The sequence below is a fragment of the Passer domesticus genome, chromosome 15, assembly GCF_036417665.1.
Source record: "Passer domesticus isolate bPasDom1 chromosome 15, bPasDom1.hap1, whole genome shotgun sequence".
Classification (NCBI taxonomy): Eukaryota; Metazoa; Chordata; class Aves; order Passeriformes; family Passeridae; genus Passer; species Passer domesticus.
In genome coordinates this window covers 4,372,922-4,398,899 of record NC_087488.1, presented here as the reverse complement: position 1 = coordinate 4,398,899, position 25,978 = coordinate 4,372,922, and the positions used below count along the sequence as shown (strand labels likewise).

Genomic DNA, 25,978 nt, shown 5'->3' with positions numbered 1-25,978 from the left:
ATAACTGAAATATTACTGTGGTGGCAGTGGCTGTTGAGATTTCAGTAACCCCAGATTTCTATCTTTTTTACTTATCTTTAAGTAAGTATTTTCAATGTACTCATTGAATACTACCGACAAGAACCATCACATTATGTCCCATGGCACACCAAAAATTCTAAATGAATTTAGTTGTTTGTCATCCCTTACATCTTTTTATCCTTAAAAAAGGGAGTGCTTTTCTTCTGAATTTTGCAATTGGTAAAGAAAATCACAGAGAAGCAGGCCACAGCAACTAACTGTAAAATAAGTGCCTTTTAGTGAATGGTGCAGCTGGAGTTTTTTTTTTTTTAACTGATGCAAAGGTGCACATGTCATCCTAGAAAGCTTCCAACTCAGTGTCTTCAGTGGGTAACTGACTTTGCCATAATTTCCTGAACTAAGTTTCTGCACTGTGGGAACTATTAAAAACCAACATAACCACTGAAGGAAAGTGAATACTGCTAAAATTCACAAGTAGCATCTCAAGCAGAAGCTTATTCTGCACCTGTCCAGTTTGTAAAGTGTTTTTGCTACAGTTAAACAGGGCACTGAAATGTGGTTTAGTCTTTAAGGCATGTCCATGTCCAACACACGGGGGCTCTCCATGCCTGATGGATTCCTGCTGGAATGGTTTCTTCCTACAGCACCTAATGAGCAGCACCACACAAGGGAAGCTAATGAAGCATATTCAGAAGGAAAAGCATCCTGTGATTTATCACAAACGTGCTGCAGTTTATTTCAAAAGGGTTCGTGGTTTCCATGTGCAACTTTGAGCCAGACAACCAATATGTTAAAAAATCCAGCATCCATCAGATGCCACAGACCCAACAGAGCAACTGGAGCCCAAGGAAATCTACATCTGAGGATGTATGATGTTAATTCAGGCTAAATAGTATCCTTTATAGAGAATCTAAATGATAAGGATTTTAAACCTGAACTAGCAAAAGAAATACAATCAGAAAACAAAAGGTTCTTTCTCTACCAAGCAGAATTTTAAAATGTTCTCCAGGGGTTGGATCCTGCAAGCATCCACAACGCTGCTAAGAGCACAGAGAAGCTAATTACAAAAGTACACAAAAATAATTGGGTTTAGCATTGGACTTATGTAAGAGATGTTCCAAAAAAGCAGTGACACAAAATACTAAGTGTTTTCAGAAATCATTTTTGCGTATATTCAAAATGTCAGTGCTTCTCTTTAGCCAATTGCTCACAAGCAGCCCCATTAAGAATTTGTAAATGTGATTATACCAATCTGAATTGCTGCATTTTGCATTGAGAGCTGAGGTTGCCTTTTCCCAAGGTGTATTTGTTACTGATGTCACCAATCTCTCTTGAAGATTCTAGTTCTGTTTCTGCCATTCATGCAGTTGGAACAGTTTAGAAATGAGGTAGCTTAAACATTGCAAGTTTCCAAAGGTACTTTCACATTCTTACTGCCATGCTAAATACAAAAGTTTGCAGCATATTAAATGAAAATTTTATTTTCTATATTTTGTCCAAAAAGTCATGCCTAATTTCATTCAGAAACAAGAAATCAAACGCCATCAATATAATACAATTTTATTTTTATTCCTTTTTATTAATATAATTTTATTTTATAATTTTACGTATTTTTAAAATATAATTTTTATACAACTAAAATAGTGCTGTTCTAATAAATGTTACTTCAAACATTGCCACAAAAGAAGTTTCCTGCAGAAATGCTATGAAAACTGCTACAAAAATAACCAGTCATGGCTGCACTTACCCCCCTGTAAAGAGCAGAAACGCATATTCCACAGGATAGGGATTTTTTGCACAGCCACTGCTGCTTAGGAGGTCAAGTTCAAAAAATAACTACTTATCCAAAGCCCTAAAATAAAGCAAATTTTTAGAAGAAGCATCAAATCAAAGAAAAAAATCTGTATCTGTATTTTTGTCAAAAGTAAGGAAGGCACCAGACTTTACCAGCAGCATTCACTTTCAACACTGTTGACTTTTTTTGAGCTTGTTGCAAAGTTTAATGTGAAACATAAGGTAACAACACATCTACTAACATGAAGAAGAAACAGATCTCTGAAAAGTCTTCAAGCAAATAATTCCTTCTGTGCTTATACATATTCACAGCCCTGTTGAAATGCTAAAGTAGTCACAGGAATTTGCATTCCTAAAGCAGACAGCATTTCCACAGGAACAAGGATTACTAGTTAAGGCTGCAATATGGGCTTTAATATCTCACTCTATAAATCCTTCAGAGGTTGTCTGGATCTGCATTTAGGTGTTTTCCCCAAACAAATTTAATGTTTTTGCTTAATAATTAGAAAACGCAGCTTTTTATTATGTTGTGAATTCAAAATGTCTTCCAATTCCACACATCCTTTGCATGTGCCACCATAAATTCAGGCAGGACTTTGCTCAGAAAATCCTGGACCTGAAGTGCACTGGGTCCTTTGGGTGCTTGTCAAAGGTGTTTGGGTCTCACTCCAAACTTTTGCAGCAGCTTCTCCACCAGTTAAAATTTGTCCTTCCTGTGCTCCCCAGCGTTGCAGCCTGTCTAACTGCTTCACTCTGGATAAAATCCATAAAATCCTTTTTTCCTTCCCACAGTATTAATGCAAATTGTTTCCTCAATAAAACTGCAAAAGGTTAATTTGTCTACAGAGCCCCATGACCAGGAAAACACAGATGTGACAGTGCTCACCACACCAGCATGAGGAAATGTCAAAACACAATGGAAAATACCTGAAAAACCTGGAAGTGCTTCCCCTTGGAGATCAAATGGTGCAAGGTAACACCTCCAAATGACAAAGTGCAGCCTATGGCACTGAGCAGGGCCCTGAGTGCTGCTCAGAACCTCAGGTAAATTCAATATAAACCATTGCCCAGCCCCAGGACCACAGCTGGAAGGCACTGAGGGAGCACCAAGGCTCCCCAGCCATCCCTAGAGGCACAGAGCCCCAGAGGAGTCAGAACTGAGACTTTTCACTCTGCCTTTGCCCCCTCGGTAAAACAGAGTGATCACAACCCCATGAGTGAGTCTGACCTGTGCCTGCTCCTACCCACAGTGATCTGATCAAAGAAAAGAGAATGACAAAGTTTCAAGATTTCTAGAAGATTTTTGGCCCAGAAATTAGGTAAAGAAATGCTCCTGGGAAGTTCTGTGAGATGGATGGAGGTAGAATTCTGTTGAGAAAATGGCTAACTGCCTATTTTTTATTGTTAGTTAATAACAAATCTTTATTTTGCGGCTGTATTTATTTTTACTCCACCTATTTTCCATTGCAGTTGCTCTCCAGATTGCAGAACACACCAATGAGACTTTTGTCACTAGCTTTAGAGGCATGATGTTTACTTCCTACTAAAATGAATGCAAAGATTTAAATATCTTCATAAATACAGGATATAAAGCAGCATGGGGATTGTTATTTGAGATAATTGAAACATATTTTGATCACTTAATATAACACAGGAACAAAAATGCCACCACTTTCTGCACTATCAGGTAGCAGGCAGAGGTTGGGACCACCTCCAGCTCAATTCTTGGGGACCTTCTCTCCTTTAAAGTCCTGCTGGCACAGAGAATGTCACAGCTTGTGGATGCAAGCAGCCCCTTGCTCCTGCTCATCTGTGGCACAACACAGTTGACTAATTAATTTTTTAAAGTATTCAAGATGCGACACATACATGGGATTGAATACAGATTAGCATTACAATAATCACAGAGCTTTTGTAGCCTGGAATTTGTCTTCTTGCAGCAAAGTTCCCTTTAATGTGCAAATGAACGATGCCACTACGTATCTGGAAATGAACAGGCTCAATGTGATCTCATTGTGATCGAGGCTAGTCACAAACACAGCACTCTGGGTTGTATTAACAGGCTGGCAGAGAAATAAAAGATCCATGCCCAACTGCCTGGTGTCACATCCTCATCCATCCCACCAGTGACCAGTCCTGGAGTGCCGGTAGGAAAATCTCCTTCCCCCTAAATGTTTCTGGATTTAAGTTGTTCTCATGACTTGCAAAGGCTCTCTTGGCCTAGTTGTGAAGACGGGATGTGTTTGCCAAGCTGAGTCAAAAGAGAGCAAAAGGGACATGAAATTGCCTCAAAACTTCAAACCCAGCAATAGCTGAGAGAGAAAGGTTCAGAGGAGAGATGGGCCACACAGCAAAATGAAAAGAGAATAGGGAAACAGGGAAGTGAGCTGGCTGGAGTGCTGAAAGCCCTGACAATCACTCTTCAGTAAAGGAGAACAAAATGTTAGGGGTTTTTTAATGTAATTATTTTCCTTTCAATTTTTGAGATTAACTAAAGCAATGAGTCTGAAGTCACCTCACACATCACAGGCTCCACTTCACACACAACAAAAGGACCAGCATGTCCATCAGGAAGAAATCCTTTACTGACTGTGGGCAGGCCCTGGCACAGGTGCCCAGAGCAGCTGTGGCTGCCCCTGCATCCCTGGCAGTGCCCAAGGCCAGGCTGGGCAGGGCTTGGAGCAGCCTGGGACAGTGGAAGGTGTCCCTGCCATGGCAGGGGTGGCACTGGATGGGCTTGAAGGTCCCTTCCAACCCAAACCATTCTGGGATTCATGTGCTTGGCAAAAAGGGCTGCTCCCGGTAGCTGTTGGTAAACAAGCACATTCCCAACAGGATCCTCAGTGCCAGGGCAGTTAATTATAGGGTTTGCTTTACAGTGAGAAGCAAAACACAGCTCAGAAAGAGACAGTCCTTTAGAAGGATTTAGGAAGGCCAACGCTAAGTTTATCATCCATCAAGGAATGCACACAGGATAGTTTATGTCAACATCCACATAAGACGTTTCCAAGAATAATGAGTGCACAATATTTTAAAAACAAATTTCACACGTTTTTCTGACAAAATGTTGTGAACTCATGGTGTTAATTTTAGCAGTTCCAATTGGATTTGGTATGGTTGGAAATGCAAGGGGAAATCTGCAGTAATCAGGATGTGACACTCATTAACACTTTCACAAAATACCCACTGGATTTGCATAAACTCTGTAAAGATTCACTGGTGAATCTTTAATATGAGATTTCCCTTGGTTTTACTCCACACTCAGCTCCATTTGCCCTCCCTCTCCTCTTCCCTGCCAGCGAGAACTGCTGTAAACAGTTCATAACAAAGCATAATAAAATGTACTGAAAAATGAAAATATTCTTGTTATTACCCAAAAGCCTATATAATTGCAGATATAATTTCATAAACTGCTAATATTTTTCAAGAAATCCTTCTGTAAGGGAGAGAAATACTAATTGGATACAATGGCTTGATAGAGTGGCACTCCAAGTCACTTAATAAATCTGGAGATGCACAGGCAAGTTCTTTAATGACCTGTGTATAAAACCCATCCATGGCCCAGCTTGCAGACAGCACAGGATTTGCATGCAAAACAGCAGCAAAAGAGTCTAGAAAATGGATAAACCACTAAGGCAACAGAAGGTTTCTGGTCCTGACTCAAAAATTTTAAGCAAATGCCACTATGAAGAGGCTACTCCCAATATTGTGAATGAGGAATACATTCAAATATATATTAAAAAAATCTGAGTCATTTAAGTCTTCTTTAAGAAAGACACCATTTGTCATGAGGTTTTAGCTGAAATATCCAGGACCTGTTGGACTACACTGACTACATCAACATGGGCTATTATAGCAAACAGCCCAATATGTAATGGGAAGTTCACAATGAAAAAAAATAAATTATCTTCTCTTTTGAACTATTAAAAAAAAGCATTACCAGGTTTAAAAATTCTCATGGAAGTTCATTCTGCTGCTAAAAATGCTTTTTGGTTACTTTTGGTTCTAAATAGAAATCTTCTCCAAGAATGAATTCAGCATTAATAGGGTAAGATAAAGTAAATTTAGGATAAGATTCAGAGTAAAATTTTCAGTTCAATTAAATTCTTCTCCCTGTCCTAAATTCCTGCATAGAAACATAAATGACATTTAATTTCTGGTGTCCTATACTCCAACCCAACAGTTTCTGTTAGAGCCTACGCTTTGAAATGATTTGAACTATGTACCTGCATAGAACAGTTCCACCAGACAATAGATTATTTCACTTGCTTGCATTTTGAGCAAATTTATTGACTGAGAGTCTCGTTTCATTGCCCCTACTCAACACATCATTATCTCTGATATCCCACAAGCATATGAAAGAATTTTCTAAAGGAAAATACAACCCAAGTGTGAGGGCCAGGATACATTCCTGTATTTTATTTCTGGTTAAACTCTCAGGCTCAGATCACCTTTATGTCTTGTTCACTACTGAGTAATGGAAGCAGGCTAGGGAGAAAAATGAATATAAGTGGTTTTATTTGTCTTGTGGAATCTTTTCAAAGATAAATTAGAACATCAGAACTTGGAGATTTTTTTCTCCTGCCGAACAACTGCGAATTGTGCTGAGGTCACTTCAAGTGTAAATACTCTGAGCACTTTTCATTTGGGTTTTCATTTAAAAAAAAGTAATCTCAAAGTGGAACAAATTTTTTGTTACGGTTTAGTAAGCAGAATTTTCATTCCAATGCTTTAATGCTCCCAAAGCACAACTGATCACAAAGCAACAGCAGATCTTGGTAAGTAAAAACTCAAAATATTTTCTCTAACTCAGAATTACCCATTTCCAAGGCTTACCCATCACAAGACTAATTTGTATCCATCAAAAAGCACAAAACTTGTGGGATAATTTCAATAATCACAATAGCAACAACATTCTCGGTGCCATTTCTCAAAGAATTCTCCTTGTTGGATGCACAGTGGATTGCCAAAGCTGCAAAGCACTCTGGCATTCCCTGCTTCAGGACTGCAAGGGTGCCACCCCAAACTGTAGAGCAAGAAAATGAATAAATCAAAAAATAAATAAATCAAAAAGACATTACAGGCTTTCAGAGTGTGCTAATGACATGTGAACTCCCTGACCCTGTGACTGAAGTGCTGGTTATTATTGGACAACCACTGGGAAAATAAGCTGTTAGAAAATAAGAAGTCTTTACTTTTATTTCACTAATTCAAATGGCACCATAATGACTCCTTTGAACATGATTTCTCAAAGTTGTCACACATTGTTCATGAGAGGCAAGGAAAACAAGTTCATCAGATATTTCCCTTCTCATTTCTCTGTACCAATGTCAGGAATCTCAAAACACGTGCATGCCACTGTCCCTCACAAGAGAGTGAAGTAAAACTTAGATGGACAGCCCCTTTCTGCCTTGCATGGGATCGTAGGGGGAGAAACACATTTCAGGATGGAAAAGCAGGAAAAGGAAGAGGACTCTGTATTCTGCTGCTTCATAACTCCCTGTGCCTGGGTATAGTAGATATTTTTGGTGGCTCAAAGGGATGGGGTGCACAGAAATTCAGGAATAACTGAAGTATGGATCAAATACATTTCTATGACTATAAGGTGATTTTTTTGGCGCTCACACCTGGTTATCTGCAACAATTCCATTTAACAGAACTTGGAAACTGGGCACCAGAAATGTGGCTGTCGTAGCCACAGTTGTCTTCAGAGAGAGCAGCAGGCACAACTTCCCAAGGATATTTCCTGGGAATCAAAGCCAGGAACCTCAGGGAAAGAAAAAACAATTCTTATCTCTATTCTCTGCTTCTGTTGTTTTTGCACATGTGGAGTATGTTATGAAGATTGTTTACCTGAAGGGATTTGGTAAATCGGATTCTGGTGATGGTTGTTTATATTAATTGGCCTACTGGGGCGAAGCTGTGTCCTGGCTGTCTGGAGACAGTTATGGGGTTTTCTTTAGTATTCTTTAGTATATAATTTAGTAGAGTATTAATGTAATATGGTATAGTTTAATAAAGCAATTGTTCAGCATTCTGAGTCAATGGAGTCAGATGCCAATCACTCTCTGCTGGGGGATCACCTGTTTCTACTATGGCTGTGAGGGATCTATATCAGCATGAACTTCTTAAAATGCAGACAGTATGGGAAAACAGACCAGATATTTTGAGGGCTGGCAGACTCTCCTGGACACAGAGCTGGCCCACATGGAACAAGGCTGGGCAGATGTGTTTTGGCAGCAGCTGGAGCTCAGCGCTCAGCCAGCTGCCAACACCTCCCAGGACTGATGCTGGGGCACACGGAGGTGTGGCTGTGGCAGAAATGCAAAGTCAGGTTTCTCAGGGACAAGCTGGGCCACCGAGGCCACGAGCCCTGCTGCCCACTCTCAGTGGCAGAAAATGAAAGCTCCTTTTTTGCACACTGAGCTCTTCAGCCTGATGCTGAACAAAGACGCAGCGCAGCACACAGAGCTAGAGCTGGCACTAAGGGAAACTCCAGATTCCAAATGAGGAAACAAGGAGATCCACTTTCACCATAATATTGTGCCTATGTCTCTGCTCCAGGCACCAATTTCCACCAAACATGCTTTTTCAGAGAGATCAGGCTTCTTTTTGAAAGCGCCCAAAAAGTCAGCACTACTATTCCATTCCAGTATCAGTGGGTTTCCCTTCCTGATTTTAGAATTATTGTTCCTACCAACTGCCACCACTCCCAGAGGTTCATAAAATTTCACAGCCTTTGCTGCCCTCTCTTCTCTTCAGGAAAAACCTCAATGCCCCCATTCAGAAGATAAACTAAAAGGCTGTAAAACACTTTTAAATGTTAATTTTACCTGGGAAACAAAATTACATTCATACTCTGAACAGCACATAAGAGAAAGAGAGAAAATTCAGGACACAAGTCGGGCAACATATTCCACATTGACTTAAACTGAAAAAAATAATTTGTGGATATAAAATTTTGAATGAAAATTACAGTAATAATAAAACCACAAGTCAACTTTTTACTGCATTGCAATAAAACATTACTCAAATCTTCAGTATGTCATGTCTCATTCTAGTGGAAAGTTCAAAAGAAAGAACAAAAATATTTAGGAGGTCATAATTTTAGATATATATATTTGTGATATATCTATATTTTTATATTTCTATGTATAAAAATCATAGAAATGTTCCCAAAATGATACATTAGCTGAGACTTTTAAAGGAAACACAGTTCACCATTATTTCATCAATGATACAGAGAAGCCATGAAAAACAAGTGATCCAAATTACCTCCAAGCCCCAGTGATGCTCATCAGAACATTTGCTGCACTGAATAAACATTGTATATATTTTTATACACATATATTTAATATCCTTAACAGACAAGCAAGTACAGCACAACCTGATTGCGATTATTTGGAAAATAGAAAAGCACCAGAGATGTTTTTTGAGTTACAATGCCAGGTACAATGGTCAGGAATATTTTGTGGAGAAGTTGTTGAGATCAGTTGTTTACAGCAGGCTGGAAGGCTCTGACTGCCAGGGCTTTGAACAATAAAGTGCCATCACCTTTTAATAGCATGGGAAGAGCAAGGTTTCATTTACAACAGAAAAGAAAATTTTCTGCATTATTGTGAATTCTCACACATCATTAAGTCTTTTTTGTATTATTCTAAGAGCTGTGGGGTTTAGGTGATTTCACTAATTGAACTCTGAGTAGGGTGACTTTTGGAACACCACTTAAAGAGTCTCCTATTTTTATTAATTTCCACACCTAGAGAAGTGAGTGAGCATCACATCACCTCTGCTCTGGCAGTTTTATTATTTCATGCCAACTTCACACAGTGACTTCAGCTGCTCCTCATGATACAATTGCCTTCCAAGTGTCACACCTACTCTGCAGATTTCCCAACACAGCCCTTCTAAGATTTTCAAATGGTTGCTCCAATCTACATCCTTAGAACTTACCAATATTTCAAGAGAATAAAATATTCCATATTTGTTTACATTTTTATAACTACACATCACCCCAAGCAAATAAACTCGGTTTTCTAACCTGTGGAGTTATGCAGCATTTATTGAAATTGTAGAATTCATACTGTTACTATGAGAGCATGGAACAACAAATGTAAAATTAAAACTCATCATTACCTTGAAATCTGGCATGAAACCTGAAACTAAATTAAATCTTATCTAAATGCCAAAACCAAGGAGGAGAAAAACACCGCTAAAGGGAAAACTTGTTTCTAGATTCTCGTTCCTATTTCCTATTCAATTTGTTTTCATATTTACAAACAGAAGACTGAAAAAAGGTACCTGAACAGTCACAACTGAATCACCTGGAACAGTGAGAGGCTGGCATGTGGATGGAGGGAAACATCTTTCCATCAAGATTTTGAAATGAGTCTAAATCTACTCCAAATCCAGACTTGGAGAGCTGTTGAGAATACAGCAAGATTTAATTCTCTGGGTGAGTCTTATACCATATACTGATAAAGACTAATAAAATTACACAAAATGGGATAATTTTTACCATATCCAAGGAGATATGGAATCACTTGCCTGGGCACAACTCGGTAACAACTGAACTACTCCCCAAGCAGCTGCACACAGAGGCAGAAATGCAGACAGGTGCAACTGCGAGCAGATTTTAGGAATTCTGTGGAAACATCCATTGAAACATGAGGAAAAGTTTGCACAGCTTTTCAGTGCTGAACATGACAACACAAGTTCAATGAAGAATCAGACCAAATTATTTTTCTTGTGAAATGGGACAGGATGTCATTTGATTCAAATCTCCTGCTCCAATTATTTGGTCATTAGAACAATGATTTACCATTCCAGGCATCTTCATTCACAGTTCTGGGCCCATCTCAAAGAAGCCAATCTGCCATGTAGAGCACCAGAAGTCAAGTTTTCCCAGGAAGGACATTTTTATTTCTGCCAATTCTAGTATATAAATCTTCAAACAATAATAAGCTCAATAAATTTAATACATCTGGAAATGACTCAGATAAGCAGAAATGGCAGGCCTTCAATGCAGAATGACTGACAGGCCAAGGGAAGGAGAGGACAATTGGAATGCCAGCCTCAGTGACAGTGTAAATCACCACTGAACTATCTGGGAACTCTGCAGGATGCCACCAGAGATGGTTGTTGGGCTGGAAAGAATAGGGTTGGAAAATAATTGCCTGAAGACTGAAGAACACAAACCAGAGTGCAAAGATTTGAACAGACTAAAGGAAACAAGAATGGGGATAGGAAAGCCAAATGCAAGCTCACTGACTGATCCAGGAAAGAGTCTTAGCAGCAGAAGCAGCATCACAGGTCAAGAGCAGGCACACACTGCTCCTGGCTGTGGAACCCCAGAATCTGAGGGGTAAGGTGTGCCTCAAACACTGACAGCTGGGTGCCTGGGGGCCAGCCACGGGTTGCTGGAAGAACAGGATGTGGAATAAGCTCATCTATCTCCCATGATCCGAGGTAGGCTGGCAAATAAAACCCTCTTGCTGCCTGCACATTGAAAATCAGTCTTTAAAAAAAGCTTCTACAGAATGTGGACTCCCCCTAAATATATCAGAAATGAAATGTGTGCAGTAAAACCTGTGAGTGTTCCCTGCAGACACAGCCCTGCACTTCAGCAGAGCCCTTCTGCTGAAGGTCTTTCTGTTAAGTGAAATATAAATTGGTAACTGTTGTTGATACTAATTTCTTAGGCACTTATAACTAAATTATCCACTAGAGAGCACAGCAACATTTCCAAACACATTCTGCTTATGCCTGCAAGTGCCAAGTGAGGTCCTTGTGGCACTCAAAGTCACTCTCTACACAAGAAATATGCTAAACAATCTGCCATGCACAGCAGAGATAAGGAGTGGACTCAATACAAGGCTTGAACGAGAAAAGGTCAACAGACCATGAACTTTTAATGAACAAATTTCAGCTGCTCCCAGCCTGGTGTGCAGTTCTTGGACATTACTGATGAAATAACTTCTTTTGCATTATACACTTCTGTGTATAAATATATAACAACATACAACAGAAAGAGAAAATACATTCTTCTTTCCTGCAGGAAAAAGGCTGAGCAGCACAGCTCATCAGCATTCTGGGCAAGAGCTGCTCTGCTTCCTGGTCTCCAATATATTCTGGTGATGTCATGACATTTTTACTTTCCATTAAAGAAAACCTTTCATCATTTAGTATTTCCCATTTTAATGAGCATTCTGAAAATTCATCTATTGTTTAAAAACATAAATAAAATATTCTTCAGTTTTGCTGTATTGTACAGCTGCTGAGAGCAAAAAGAACATATGAAGTACTTTGGAATTTCTGCTTTAAAACATTATTTTAAACTGCTGTATTCCCACAAGCCTTCATCAATACATTGACAAGGGTGTCCACAGCATGCAGAAATCTGAATTGCACATCTCAGAGCCACAGGGAGACAAATTAACTCTACCAGAGATCTTTACTAAATATGTTTTTCTTCCTTTTCCCACAAACCATTTGAGTCGATCATTGCTGTAAAAAGATTAATAGCATAGGGCATCTTGTATTCCCAGAAAAACATAGAACTTGGCATATCTAGTCAAATATGTTCAGAAGAGGATAGATTCAGACACTGAGAAAAAAAAAAAAAACAGTTATTGAAAGCATTTAAGTCTGAAATAAGCCACATGTAAGAGAAATCTTGCCCTTAACAGCCTCACTTACTGCTTTATAATCTGGAGAAGAGGGGGTTTGTAGCCATTTCTCTTTTTTGTTGGCACCCCCATGAATAGAAATGAAATTAGAAAGCTGACAACTACTATTTTATGCAAAGAGAAGTGCTAGGGAAACATTCCCTGTCCATGGGAGTTGTAAGCAGCACAGTCAGCTGGGAGGATGGCGAATCACTTGACAACCATTACTGCAAACAGAGGAGCAAATAGCAAGGTGGAGAAAATCCAGGTCAGCAAAAAGGGATGAACACAACCCACAGCCAAGGTGCTTCATGACTATAAAGGCTAACGTGGGTTTCCACAGCTCAGCTTAACAGGCTGTTGAAATATCATATAATACAGATTATTTAAGTGATAAATATAAAATATTCCTAGAACCATAGAATGCCTTGGGTCAAAAGGGACCTTAAAACTCATCTTCTTCCACCCCACCTTTCCACAGTCCCAGGGTGCTCCAAGCCCCATCCAGCCTGGCTTTGGACACTGCCAGGGATCCAGGGGCAGCCACAGCTGCTCTGGGCACCTGTGCCAGGGCCTGCCCACCCTCACAGGGAACAATTCTTTCCCAATTTCCAATCTAAACCTCCTTCAGTTTAAAGCCAGTCCCCTTTGCCTATCAGTACACGTCCCCATGAAAAGTCCCTGCCCAAACATTCAGTGCTATTTCTTTGGGGTTATTCTAACCCAGTTTTCATTTTCTTCAATCCTATTAGTTTAAAATCATTGTAGTTTTCATAGCAGGCATTGTTACATGTTTATACAGGTGAGGAAAAACAAACAAACAAACAAACCACAAAAAAATCCCACATAAAAATAGAAAGAAGAAATATGAATTATCAGGTTTTCTCAATGTAATCCACAGTTATGGATAACTCCTGGCACAAGTGGTTAACCAGTTTAGGAAAGCCCCCTTGACGCTGAGAAATGTATTTTCATATTGACAGACCTGATTTCCTCTTTCTGCCTTTCCAATCACACTAATGGGTCTAAGTCAGAGTGGGGGGCTGCAGGGGTGGTATTAACTGGCAAAATAAGGCCAGAAAGCAGCATTAGCAGGCAGTTCCTACCTGGGGAGCAGGTTTAGGATACTGGCAGAATCTGTGTCTGCTCCAGCAAAAAAAGTGAAGCCTTGTTTGATGATTTCCAGCCCCCAGTAAAACAGTTCTCTGCAGTGTAAAGTGTCCAGGTCTTGGGAGCAAAGCTTCTTTGGAGGGGGGAAAGTTTCCTGGCTGGAGATGAAGTGCTGACCCATGGTTATTAGAGCCGCAGCTCCTTCACCTGCATGGTTTTCCTAAGTGTTTTGGCTCTGCAAGAGTTGATGAGCAGTTTAACATCCTGCTGGGAAAATAATAGCTTCTATATCCATGTGCAGACCATTTCAATTCATCTAGGGAAGAAAAGTCTCTGGAGGTGCAAAGGCTCACACAAAATATATACTTTTAATAAAGCATTTAGAGACAAAAAGAATGATACTGACTTTCCATCTCAGTTAAAGACAAGCTCATGCTGGAAGAAATTTGTTCATGTTGGACAAATGCTGAAGCTAAAGCTTCTGTGTGCAGTGTACCACACACTTCTAAAGGGATTCTAAGTGTATTTATCTCTTTAAAAGGTATTTTGCTTTTGTTTAAATTACTGATTTTAAATTTGACAGAAGTCACTCAAAAGACTGTTCTTTTCAAATGGCACTATCACAATAAAAATTAAAATAAGTCTAGACTAAAGCAGGAATTCTATTATTCAGAAAAATTCTGCACCTCTGACTGGTTCTAATGTATCATACCAAAGCCTCACACAAGGATGAGAAAAGACTCAATTTGAGGAAAAGCCACAGAAAAGAGGCTCTATTAATTAAGCAGGGAAAAAAGGTCCATATTTAATACCATGGAGAGGTGGTATTTTGAACTCATCAGTGTGGGCTCAGGAAGAGCCCCAGTGAGGGTTCCTTCTCCAGGAGATGGATAAAGAGATGAAATAATCACTCATAACCTTCCCTTTCTGTGGCTGCCAGGTGCCTTGGAGCACTCAGAGCTGCAGGAGGCCCCGCTCAGGTGAGCCCAGCTCCAAACCCCAGCAGGACCTGGGCACACGGTGAGGTCTGGGGTCACCCTGCACCCCTGGGGCTGCCTGGACTCTGGGCTGGAGCTGAGCTTACCACTGGGCTTTGGCTGTAAGTAAAGAAAGGAAAAAAATCACCAAAACCTGTTGCTGAGCACCATGTGTACAAGGATTGCTGTGCTGCAGAACCCAAACAGGTGACAGGAGCTGCTCTGCATAAAGGTCACGGCTGTGCCCCAGCACAGCTCGCCCATCAAGGACAATAACACAAATCAGAGCACCAGCAACGGGCTGTAAAATCACTCCAGCTCCAAAATTCTCTGCTGAGAATCCCAAGAGAGGCCATTTATCAAAAAAACTTCTGAATCTCGGAAGGACAGCAAGGCTATCTTAACATAATCACATTTTTTTAATAAGCCTCAGCTCATCAATACACAAAAAATTTGTGAAGATTTAATTTAATATGGGCCCCTTCACAAGCTCCAGATTATCCATCTTGATTTTTTGGAATGGAAACAGGAGACTCATTTCTCTGACAAATTGAAAGATAATTTTTATCTTAAGCTTTCCACAAATACTACTTTTGTGTAAACTGAGAAAAGCACATGCACAGCATCATTTAGCAAAATTAACAGAATTATTTTCGCACTGATGACACTGAAATAAACTCAAAATATACATATGAAGAAGGCTCTTTTTTATCTTCTGTCTACACACCCAATAAAGTGGATCTCTGCATATATTTCATATAAAGCTTTTCACAAAACTCAGGCAGCTCTAGGCCTAGCTATATTTCACAGTTAAAGTGGCTTTAATTAAGAACTTGTGAAGAATTGAAATGTATGTGCTTCAACACCACACCAGCAAGTTCCAAAGCATCAACATGTATGGTAAAAGCAACAGGATACCCCAAACAGCCCAAATCAGCAGCCATATGGTCCAGGACACACATTCCATCTGTTATAAGATAGAATTAGAAGATTATTCTATCCATTATTGTATTTTTCAAAACAGAATTGAGAATGCAGAAATAGGTACCAGTAGAGAGCTGGTATTTCACTAATGCTGTTCAAATTCTGCCCTAATGTAGTGTTTCAAACAAGCAGTACAGACATTTAACCTTGTCACAAATTGCCTCCTACCTTCAAGGTGTTGAAAGGGGAGGTGGGAAGGGAAGGAGAGGATAACATTTAAAAAAATAATTTGAAAAAGAGGGGAAAAAATGAAGATATATGTAGATATGTCTTGTGGATAAAAGCACCTAATCCCAGTTGGACTCCCATACAATAACTCTTCTCAAGGAGCAAGGAAAGGGGAGGTAATTTCCCAGGGAGGTCTTCCAGGGTGACAGAATTTATGGATTCCATTAACTGAAGACAGCTGTGGAGCCCATCAATTTGCCCTGGCAGCCTGGGGATGGCAGGGCCATGCTGGGGTTTGCTCAGCAAAGGGGCCACCAGCTGAAGGGTCCTGGGGAGGGAGTGCTGGCTCCCCAGCATTATTGGGACAGGCTGGTATTGCCCACTGGGCTGGCTGGGGTGCTGCTTAGGGACAGAAAAACACCAGTAATGAGCTGAAATTCTCTTATCAACCAGCACAGGTGGGCGCTGTGCCTTGCCCTTCTCTGGAAGCTGTCCTGGTCAGACAGTGCATTTCCTTGGGTGTGCTGCAGAGTGGGCAGGAGGAAAAGGCAGGGATGTCACACTCTGCTGACTCTGCAGGGGCTGGTGTGGCCCCACGGAGCCAGATGCATGGCAATCCAGGGCCACAGTGTCACCCCTGGAACAGGGACCTGCACGGCAATCCAGAGGCACAGGGACATGTCACCCCTGGCTCAGGAGCTGCAGGGGTACCCAGTAGGTTTGCAGGTCACTGTGACACTGCTGAAAATGCCCCAGGGTCATGTGGCATCAGTGCTCCTGCCACCCACAGAGATGTCCCATATTTAGGGAAACTTTTTGCTTTTGGGAAATGCTTTCTTTCTCTCCCCTGCTTTAAAAATCCGCAGAGGAACACTGTAAAATGTTATAGCTCTGCTACTTCACTCTTGCAACTTAACCTTGGATTTTTGGTACTTTATTTTCCTTAACACTGCATTATACCCTCCTCAAGAGTTTTTCCAATTAACCTGTACTGCTAATGACTGTCAGACAAAAATTCTGGGAAGCAACAGTAGTAGAACACTGGATTTTTTTCCTTATTTGCCCAACTGCTTGTGAATGTGCCATGCTTAAGGCCATTGAATCAAGTGAGGAAAGATACAGAAGCAGTTTATATTACTAAAGTACCTGAATGCTGACAGACAACAAAAAAATAACTGTGCATGTGTTTTGCAGTGATGAGAATCAATGTATCTTCTTCACACTGCTGTGCAAGGGTGCAGCTCCTCCTTGGGTACAGCAAATGAGATACCAGCCCATCAGCTTTAGGAGGGGTGGAAAAAACTGCTCCCTGGCAATGAAAATACATCATTTTAAGGGCTTAATTTATTTCCTTTATTCGGTGATATTAGTTCTGGGTGCTTTCCTGCAGCATATCAGGTCTCTACAAACCCCAGTATCACTATGGCTAATCTATAATAACATAACTATCTGCAGTTCATTCCATCTCCTGCACCAAGCCATGAAACTCAATTACCAAGTGAGAAAAAAATGGAGAAGCCAAAACAATGATGTAGAGCAGGTGTCAGGGTGTCAGTGAAGCTGCCACAGTTATTGCTGTGAGCAGCTGAAGCACTTCAGAGATTGGGAACATTCAGGACAGCCCAGTCCCAGCCCACGCAGGGCAGCACAGGACAGTGGCATTTACACAGAATTTATCAAGGTAAGAGGCCCCAAGTTCAACTCGTCTTTCCCCCACCCCCTTATTTTACCCTAAATAATGTTGTTGGTGTAGTACAACGTTTACACATTGAGGTTTTTTACCTCTCAAAATAAGCATTCTCCTCTACTGTATTTTAAAATGCCAGTACATCAGAATTCATTACAGAACCAAACAAAACCAACAGAACACATGCATTTAATAGAGAAATAAACTGCAGCAAGAAACGGGTTTCAGTATTTAATGGCATGAATAATGAATTAAAAATTAAGTTTAAATTATGTTGAAGGTCATAGAAAAAGCCTCAAAGAAAGATAGTTAAACAGACATTAAAAGGAAGATTTAAATAGGTGATCTTTTAGTATTCTAGCAAAAACACTCTGTCTTTCACTCTTTATTTAAATTAAAATACCACTCAGTGACTGACCTTTTTAACATGGCCTAAGGGAGCAGGGTATGATCTTGTTAGAAAAGAAGTGATATTAAAAGAGCAATACTATTAAAAAGCAGAAGATGATGGAACCCACAGATTAAAATTTGTTTGCTCAGGGAAGATTAACTTTTATGAAAAGTCCTTCCTGCTACAAGCAGAGACAACCACTGGTGTTACCATTGTGGTAACCAGTTCAGGGACTGAGTTAATAAAGACTGTCCTTAAAAGCAAACCACAAAGCTAATCCCAGGTCTGCTGACATTTCAGCAGAAGTGCCCGTTCCTTTCAGCATCCCCCTTGGCTGCCAGCTGTGGCAGAGAGGGACTTGTCTAACTCTGCTCCTGAACATTCCTTGAGTGGTGTCCTTCAGCTTCACTCCCCACTCCCAGACTTGTATCAAGAGGGGGCACAGATTCTGCCCAAAGGAAAGAGGAGGGCGAGATTTTGGCATTCTGAGAAGTTCACAGAAAGGCACCTGAGAGCATCAGATTGTGGTTACAGCCCTGTGGGGACCTCAGCAGTGTCACAGGGGAGCAGAGCTCTTTAACAATCCTCACCTCGCTTTGATCTCTGCTGCTCCAAGTCAGCCTCCAAAATCCCTACTCTCCTTACTCTAAATGGAGTCTATCTCCAGAGATGGAAATGATGAATGCCTGATCCCCACCAAGAACTAAACAGCCAAAACAAGTCACTGGTTCATCCCTCAAGAATTTCCAACAGAGGCTGTGTCCTCCCAGCCCTGCAGAGCAGAGAGCCCCGCGCAGGGGGAGCTGAGCCCTCCTCAGCATTTGGGCAGCAGCAAGAGGAGCACTGAGCTGGTGCCACCCTCCCCATGCCCACACCATGGCCCAGGCTGTCACACAGCTCAGCACTGGCACTGGAGAGTTTTACACTTCACCGCTCGGAAATTAAGAAATGCGTTCTGCCTCTGAATTTCCATGTGGGTTTTAATGGATTAAAGCATCACTGTCATGACTTAGAGGAAATTCATATAAATTAGATGGCTGGTGAAACCCTGGGGAGGTTGTGTCCTTGACTTCACTGAACTTCTCTGGTGTATCAATTAGTACATTACTAATTAAATATAAACCACTAGAAGAATAAACTGCATTCAGCGAAGCAACCAAAACCTGATGTCACAAATTATGTGTTGTTAAACACTTCAAAATACAGGTGTCCAGGAAATCCAACACTACTGTCTTCCTGCAAGAAACCTAGGTGAAACTCCCCCCAGAATATTTAACAGGCAAAAATCTGAAATCTGAGAAGCTACAGCTTCTTTACCTCCTTTGGGTCCCAATATTCAAACATTACCAAAAAGGCAGAACCACGTATGTGTATATCGGATATTCTACAGTGTTTTAAGCAAGAGAGATCCTGTTTGATCCTGGTGTCTCCTTACGATACTGAATTTGCTGAACATGCTCAAAGATGACATCTCCTATACTAAAAAAGAGAATAAACTGGAAGCCTTCCAGTTCTTTTGCTGCAGAGACTGAAATGAGCACTACTGAAACCAGGCATAACCTTCTGAAATCACATTTGTATTCATTTATTTCAACCACCTAATGAGTTTTTTACCTCAAAAGGTAACAAAAGTTACCAGCCAGGCCAGGAAGTGTGGACCATTCCCTTGGTATGCAGTAGATGCACTGTAAATATTTTCTTCAGTTTAATTTGTGGCTGGGAAGGGATTAAAGCAAAACAGTTCTGAAAACTAAAATTAAGTCAGTGTTGAGGGTTGGATGGATTTCTAAAAAAAAAAAAAAGGCATTTATATGAATTTATACATATTATCTGATTTAAATTGCTGGGGGTTTTTTTCCTCCATCTTTACTGAAATTTCAGAAAAATTACTCCAGTGATGGGAAACAGAAATATAATCTTTTCCTTTTCAGATCTCAATACAGTTTACTAGAGAAATTGGTCAAGTAAAACAAAAAAAATCAAACCATACAATAAAAAATAAACCCAACCAAACAAAAAAAAAAAGAGCAAACCATTTGTACTTATCTATCCTTAAAGTAAATCAAGGTAATTAGAACTATTCCAACCTCACCTCTTTGCACAGAATTTCTGGGGTTTTACTGTGCAGAATGGAGATGATGAAACTTTCTCTAACAATCTCTTTGATATTCACTAATACCAAGAACCTTCTGTCCTATAGCCCTTTAAAATCTCTACATGCAAAAGTAACTGGAACAAGAGAAAACCATCACAAAATGAGATAATCAAGTTCTTTTTTTGAAGAGACAGAAAACAGATACATGATTTTTAAAAAATCAAAATCTATTTGACTCGGCTTATGTTTAATCACTTTATTTTCAGATTACCAAGGAATCTTCACCAAAATTGTGTCTCCTTCAGTAATTTTTCATAAGAGTTTTAAAAAAGAGTCTCCAGGATTAGCTAAAGATATTATCAAATCCATGGTGATGTGGGGCTCTATTGATTTTGAGTCCAAAGTCTGAAACGTTGCTGGGTTGCTAAAAATTCTGTTTCTATTCACTTTTATTTGTAGCTAAAACCAGTTTTTGAGTTTTGAATTAAAATACTAATATTCCTGACAAATAAAGCATGGAAAAGCTTCACTGACAAGAAAGCCAAAGCTGTTCCCCAATTATCTGAACAGCACTTTCCTTTGACTCTGTTGTAGATGCTCCCAGAGATCTTAAAAATCAAATGTTGCACAAATTAATTCCAGAGAAGGAGGTGCAGGGGTGGGCAGGAAGGATCAGCATTGAGTACAAGTCAGTTTAATTTGCAGGTATCTGAGAGGACATTATAACAATGACATGAATAAGGATAACAAAATGTTAACGAAAAAGCACTGTCAGTAATGATACATTCAGATAAATGGCAAACGTACTTGCATGAACTCTATCATTACTGCTTCAATCACAGTCATACTTAAACTTTGGGGAGCTAATTTCATTTATAAATTCTGCTGCTGCACATCAATTATCAGCAGCATTACTAACAGTGAGGCACAGAACTGCTGTGCCAGGGTGACTGATTGTCTGGCATTAGCTCTGATAAGAGAAGGGTTGCAAACCACTTTAAATGTCAAAAACCTGCAACAATAATGGGCATAAGCACCAGTTATATTCCTCTAACTTCCCTGCCTTCCTGGCAATTCATTATTCTGTCTTCTCATTGCTACATCCTCTAACTAAAAAATATAAATGCCAAAGAGCGCTGATCTTCCTAACAGAGCAATCCCAGAGTTTTTATTGTGAGAGAATTATCTGATTCAAAACCAGAGTTAATTCCCAGAGCAAAATATTTGCGGTTGGTCTATTTCAAGATCAGTAACAAAATTTTGATGTCAGGGCATCAAAATCAATCCTTTCAATGCAGTGATTCAGTTTAAGAAAAATAGAAAAACTCAGCATCAGCCTTTCTATAGAAATTTCCCAGTGTGGCTCCAGTAAAGGGGGCAGAAGGTTAGGAAGACTTACCCAGAGCTGCTGTGAGCATGGCTGGTGTTGCCACTCCATCACACGGTGCCCTGCCCAAAGCACAGCCAGAGCTGCAGGAGCTGCCTGCTGGACATGCAGCCTGAATGCCAACTGCCGGTGACATTGACTTGTTTCCAGCCTCTTGTAGTGCTGCCGCTATCAGTGTTATATTTGTATAGTAGAATAACATGAAATATTGATTCTGGAGTGCTTATCAACTGGACCTGCTCAAAATACTCTTCCTAGGAAGTTCAGCGCTGCTTCTCATGCAGAACCGGCGCTGTGTATCTGTGCAGGGAGCTGCTTGCTCTCTCACAGCACTTGGAATCCTTTCCTTGAGACACCAGCAATAACTTTTCGAAATCCAGGAACAGTGGGAAAAGACACAAGCAGTATTTTCTGGAATTGGATGAACTGCCCTTTAAACTAATTTAAATGATTCGACAGAATGACTTTAAAAGACAACATCTCTTCCGTTCTGGCTTCAATCACTACTGTGAAATCTGTTCTGGGGCAGGACGATGACCAGCAAATTTCTAATTGCAAAATCAATCACTAAATATTATAGACACTTTTTTTTTTGTTTTGTTTTGCACGAGGTATTTTGGGCATTCTCTGTGTGCCAGTACGATAAGAATAAAAGCAGAGGCTGCTGCCCATGGGTTGCCTCTGCAGCCTGCCAGGGGCATGGGACGTGCAGGGGCAGCTCCAGGGGCACGAGGGATGGACATGCCAGGGGCTGCACACCAGAGACACCTGCAGCAGAGCCCCCAGACACACCTGGCACAGCCAGTGACAAATGGCAGGGATAAAAGGTCTCCCTCTGCCAACCCAGCTACTTACAGGTGACTTCTGGATGCCTCTGGATGCATGGTGTGGGATCAATTACAGCTAACAACCAAAATCAACAGGACTTACTCCACACCACCAGTCAAAGGCATTTCCTCCTCCTCTGCTTTTACGTCCATTTTTAATGTACCCAACACTTTTATTCACTATTAACGTGTTTAAAGCAGCTGCTCATGCAGTCACTGCTGTCACAGCACTGGTGGTTTTGCAGACAGCAGCAGAGTCCTGAGGGTGGGCTGCTCTTATCTCTAAACCAAATAATGCCAAAGCAGACCGACCACACAGACATGGCACTCCTGGAAATTCAAAGCAGAACCTGTTCATTGTTCTTTCAGCAGGTCAAAAATTCATCGTGTCGTATGCTTATAAAACTGTCAAAATCAACAATTAACTCTCAAACTCACCCTCAAAAAGATTAAAAACGCCTCACTAGGAGAACGAAATAGGGCCAAACAGAACTTGTGTGCTGCAGGTTTTTTCATTATAACTATTTCAATTTTGTTTTGGCTGAACCCTCAAAACCCTGAAAAGTCACTCAAGAACAAAAATTTTATTTCCAAACTGGCTATTTTTTCCCCTGAGATTTAATGCAATAATAATGCATTTTTTTAACATTTTACCCTGTAAAGTGTCAGGAGGTAGATTCTATTAACTTGCTAAGAAGAGCCACACATCCCAAACTAGATAAAGGCTTGTACTTCAAAGACCTGCAAAAACCTTCCAGATTCAGCTGGAAGATTCTACCACAGAAGTTTATCATGAGCTGAAAAACAGACAAAATATAGCATTCTGCAAAACCTGAAAAATAAATGAGAAAAAGAGTTTCATTTTACCTATTTAGTTGCTCATGGACTTGCACAAATACGAGTAGAATTTGTTTCATTGCAGTGACCATTTCTCTTTGATACCAAGCAAAAAATTCAGCTCACATCTATACAATTGTACATAATAATTTACTGGATTATTATAGCTTTAGAGTTTGCTTCCCTAATGAAAATAAGCCTGCTACAAACATAGATAATCAGATGTATGAAGAACCACTGTGACTCTGATTAGCTGTGATCCATGAGTCATCTGCAGAAGCTGGAGTTTAGGCATTCTTTCCACCAAAAGACAGCACCAACCTCCCACTGAAACCAGCCCCCTGAAAAGTCCCAAATTTCAACAGAAAGGCCCACGAGGAGGGAAAAACTGGAGCCATAATAATTGAGCTCCACACAACAGCTTGCTGCTCACCAAGCAAGAAAATCTGAATTTCTTCCAAACCTCAGCAGAAAAATGCAAACATTTCCCCCACGCAGAAAACACAAATAAATCAGTGTTAGTGCAACTGAGAGCAGGCAGCACTGCCCACTCCTTGCAGCCCCAAGCAGCCTTGCTCAAGAACACAGAGTTTAGGACACAGATGTTTTGTTCTTGCTTTCAGTCCCGCTATTTGACTATTCAGTTATTAGGAAATATTCATCTGCCCTTATTTCTCAGCCCACACTACAAATGCAGCTATGCACAGAGAGCTGCCAGGGGAACACAGGAACTTCTGGCTGGGCTCAGTGCTGTGTTTCTCCAGAGCAACAGAATCTGCTTTGTTTGTTTTTTTTTAGTAAGAATATATTGATTATCTGTCAGGCACCATAGACAGATGGACAGTATAAATAGCAAACATTTGTGTGATAACTTAAGATTTAGATTTTAATTCACTTTTGGGTGGGTTTTTTTCCCTAGCATCACTTCTATAAAATCAACACCTTAGAGAGATGAGTAATGGCAGTGAATTTGGATTTATAGCTATAAGAGTCCTACTAAAGTAAAAGTAGATGCTTTATTTCTCAAAGTTTTCACTTAAAAATGTTGGTTTTGCATTCAGACCTGCTTGCCTAGCAAGCACAACGTGACTTCTACCTAGTGAACTTCTACTAAGTCCAGATGAGAGGTGCACAAGTGCAATAATTATAAAAAATAACTCACCTTTGCCAACAGAGCATAAATCCAGCAATGCTTTCAGAGGGCTTTGAAAGAGGAAGAAATACACCTATTTCTATTCCTTTTATCCCCTTGCTCCCTTATTTGCAGTTCAGCATCCCAACACTGCAGAAGCCTCCTCCATGCAGGAACTGACAGGACCAATATTTAATGTGAGTGCCTTGATCTACACGAATCCCAAAGCACCAGTGCTCAGCCACAGCTGTGGCATTGTGGAGCTCACTGACTTCCCAGCCTGACACCCACCAGGAGGAACTTGGAGCCCTGTGAAGACATGAAGAGTTCACTGGCACTGCCCCATCCCTCTGACCAGCTGCTAATTCCATCCAAAGGAATTCCACCTGGGCACTGGATCAGACAGGGAGTGGTTTATTTACATGCAAGAAGCACTTGCATGTAAATAAACAATAAATAAATACATAAATAAAAAATAAATACGTAAAATGGTTTGTTTTCATTCAAGAAGCACTTGTTCCAACTTGAACAATAGCTTGGCATAGGACTGAGCCCCACAAATCTGCATCCAGAACCTGGTATTTAATATGTTCTGTCTCTTCTCCTAGAGCAGGTGATAGAAGTTTCACCATGAACCATCTATTTGCCCGTACTTTTCCCATCTAAAATAAAATATTGACAAGCTTTTTAAAAGAGGCATGGCAGCAAATATATGTTAAGTACCTTGAAATGTGTCTGAAGCACTGTATTACAGCTTGAAGCTGTCACCTGCAGCTCCCTTTTCACATTCCATTTTTGCCCTGCTTCCTCTGCAGTCTAAGATCAGCACAGAGAGCTTCCTTCAGTGCTTGCCAATAACAGGCTTCCCCTTCCCCAAGACCAGCACAGGTCACCATAAAGGGACAAACTGCTAATAAAATAGTTCTCTCTTCCCCTTAGGATTTCTCTGTTCCTCAATTTCATCTGGGCTCTACCCCTGGTTTGGCTTTAGCTACTGTGAGCCCATTTCCTCCCCTTCCATCCCTTCTACAAATACACCATGACCAAAATGACTAATGAAGTGTTTACTGCATGTTAAGCTGGAAAATCAGGTAATTTAAAAGGCAAAACATGACAAGGAGGGTCAAGAAGGTTAATTGTATTAAAGCCGGTGTCCTGGAGTGGCTCATGGGAGCAAGTTCAAGATCTGAAAATCCTCCTGGACCTTAGGAGGTGCAGGGGATTCTCCTGGTGCTGCACCTGTGGCTCCAGATGCTGCTCTGAACTGGCAGACCAACATTCCTGTGTTTTGATGACTTGAGGACACAAATTCTCAAGATCCAGACTGGTGAAGACAATATCCAAAAACTAAGGCCATAACATGGATAAAAATCTAAACAAATAAAGAGAAATTCGCTGACACTGATCACAACCTTCTATAGGAAATTGCTCTGTGTGATGTGTCATTGAACACGTATCTTGATCAAGCCTACAATTAATTTCCAGTGTCAAAATTATCGTAAAAATTGCATGACTAGACTTTGAAATTTGCTTAGTGCTTAAGAAAAAAAGGCTGACCAGAATGAGGAGTGAAAACCATTAATGTGGTATTTCTAAATATACAAAACCTTTTTTCTTTCAATATGCAAACATTTAAACATTAGTGTCCAGCAAATTACATAAGCACTTGGAAAGTAAAGCACTTCACAGATATAGTCAGGACATTTGTTGCTCTAGCACACGAATAAAGCAGAAATGGACTAAAAATAATGTGAGTGTTTTTACAACACCAACAGAGAGGAGGAAAGAGAAAAATCTTAATCTCACTAAAAATATGACGATGGCTGCACTCAAATATCAGGTTTTTAGGCAAGGCAATGCCAAGTATTTTCAAAACCTTAAAAGGTGTTTCATAAAAAGCC

The 25,978-nt window shown here is 40.4% G+C and overlaps 1 protein-coding gene across 22 annotated transcripts in view; it reads right to left on the bottom strand.

Annotated features, from left to right (window-relative positions):
- Positions 1-25,978, bottom strand: part of RBFOX1 (RNA binding fox-1 homolog 1) — a 1,139,646-nt gene that overhangs the window by 595,219 nt on the left and 518,449 nt on the right. The window contains exon 1 of one of the 22 annotated variants that reach the window (XM_064390375.1): positions 21,294-21,566. The exons of 19 other annotated variants lie outside the window; for them this stretch is intronic. In XM_064390375.1, the coding sequence (XP_064246445.1) occupies positions 21,294-21,332 (39 nt within the window). In that variant the 5' untranslated portion in view covers positions 21,333-21,566. Of the gene's footprint in view, positions 1-21,293; positions 21,567-25,978 lie in introns of those variants that run through there. 2 more of the 22 variants (XM_064390382.1, XM_064390390.1) reach the window with 2 other exon arrangements.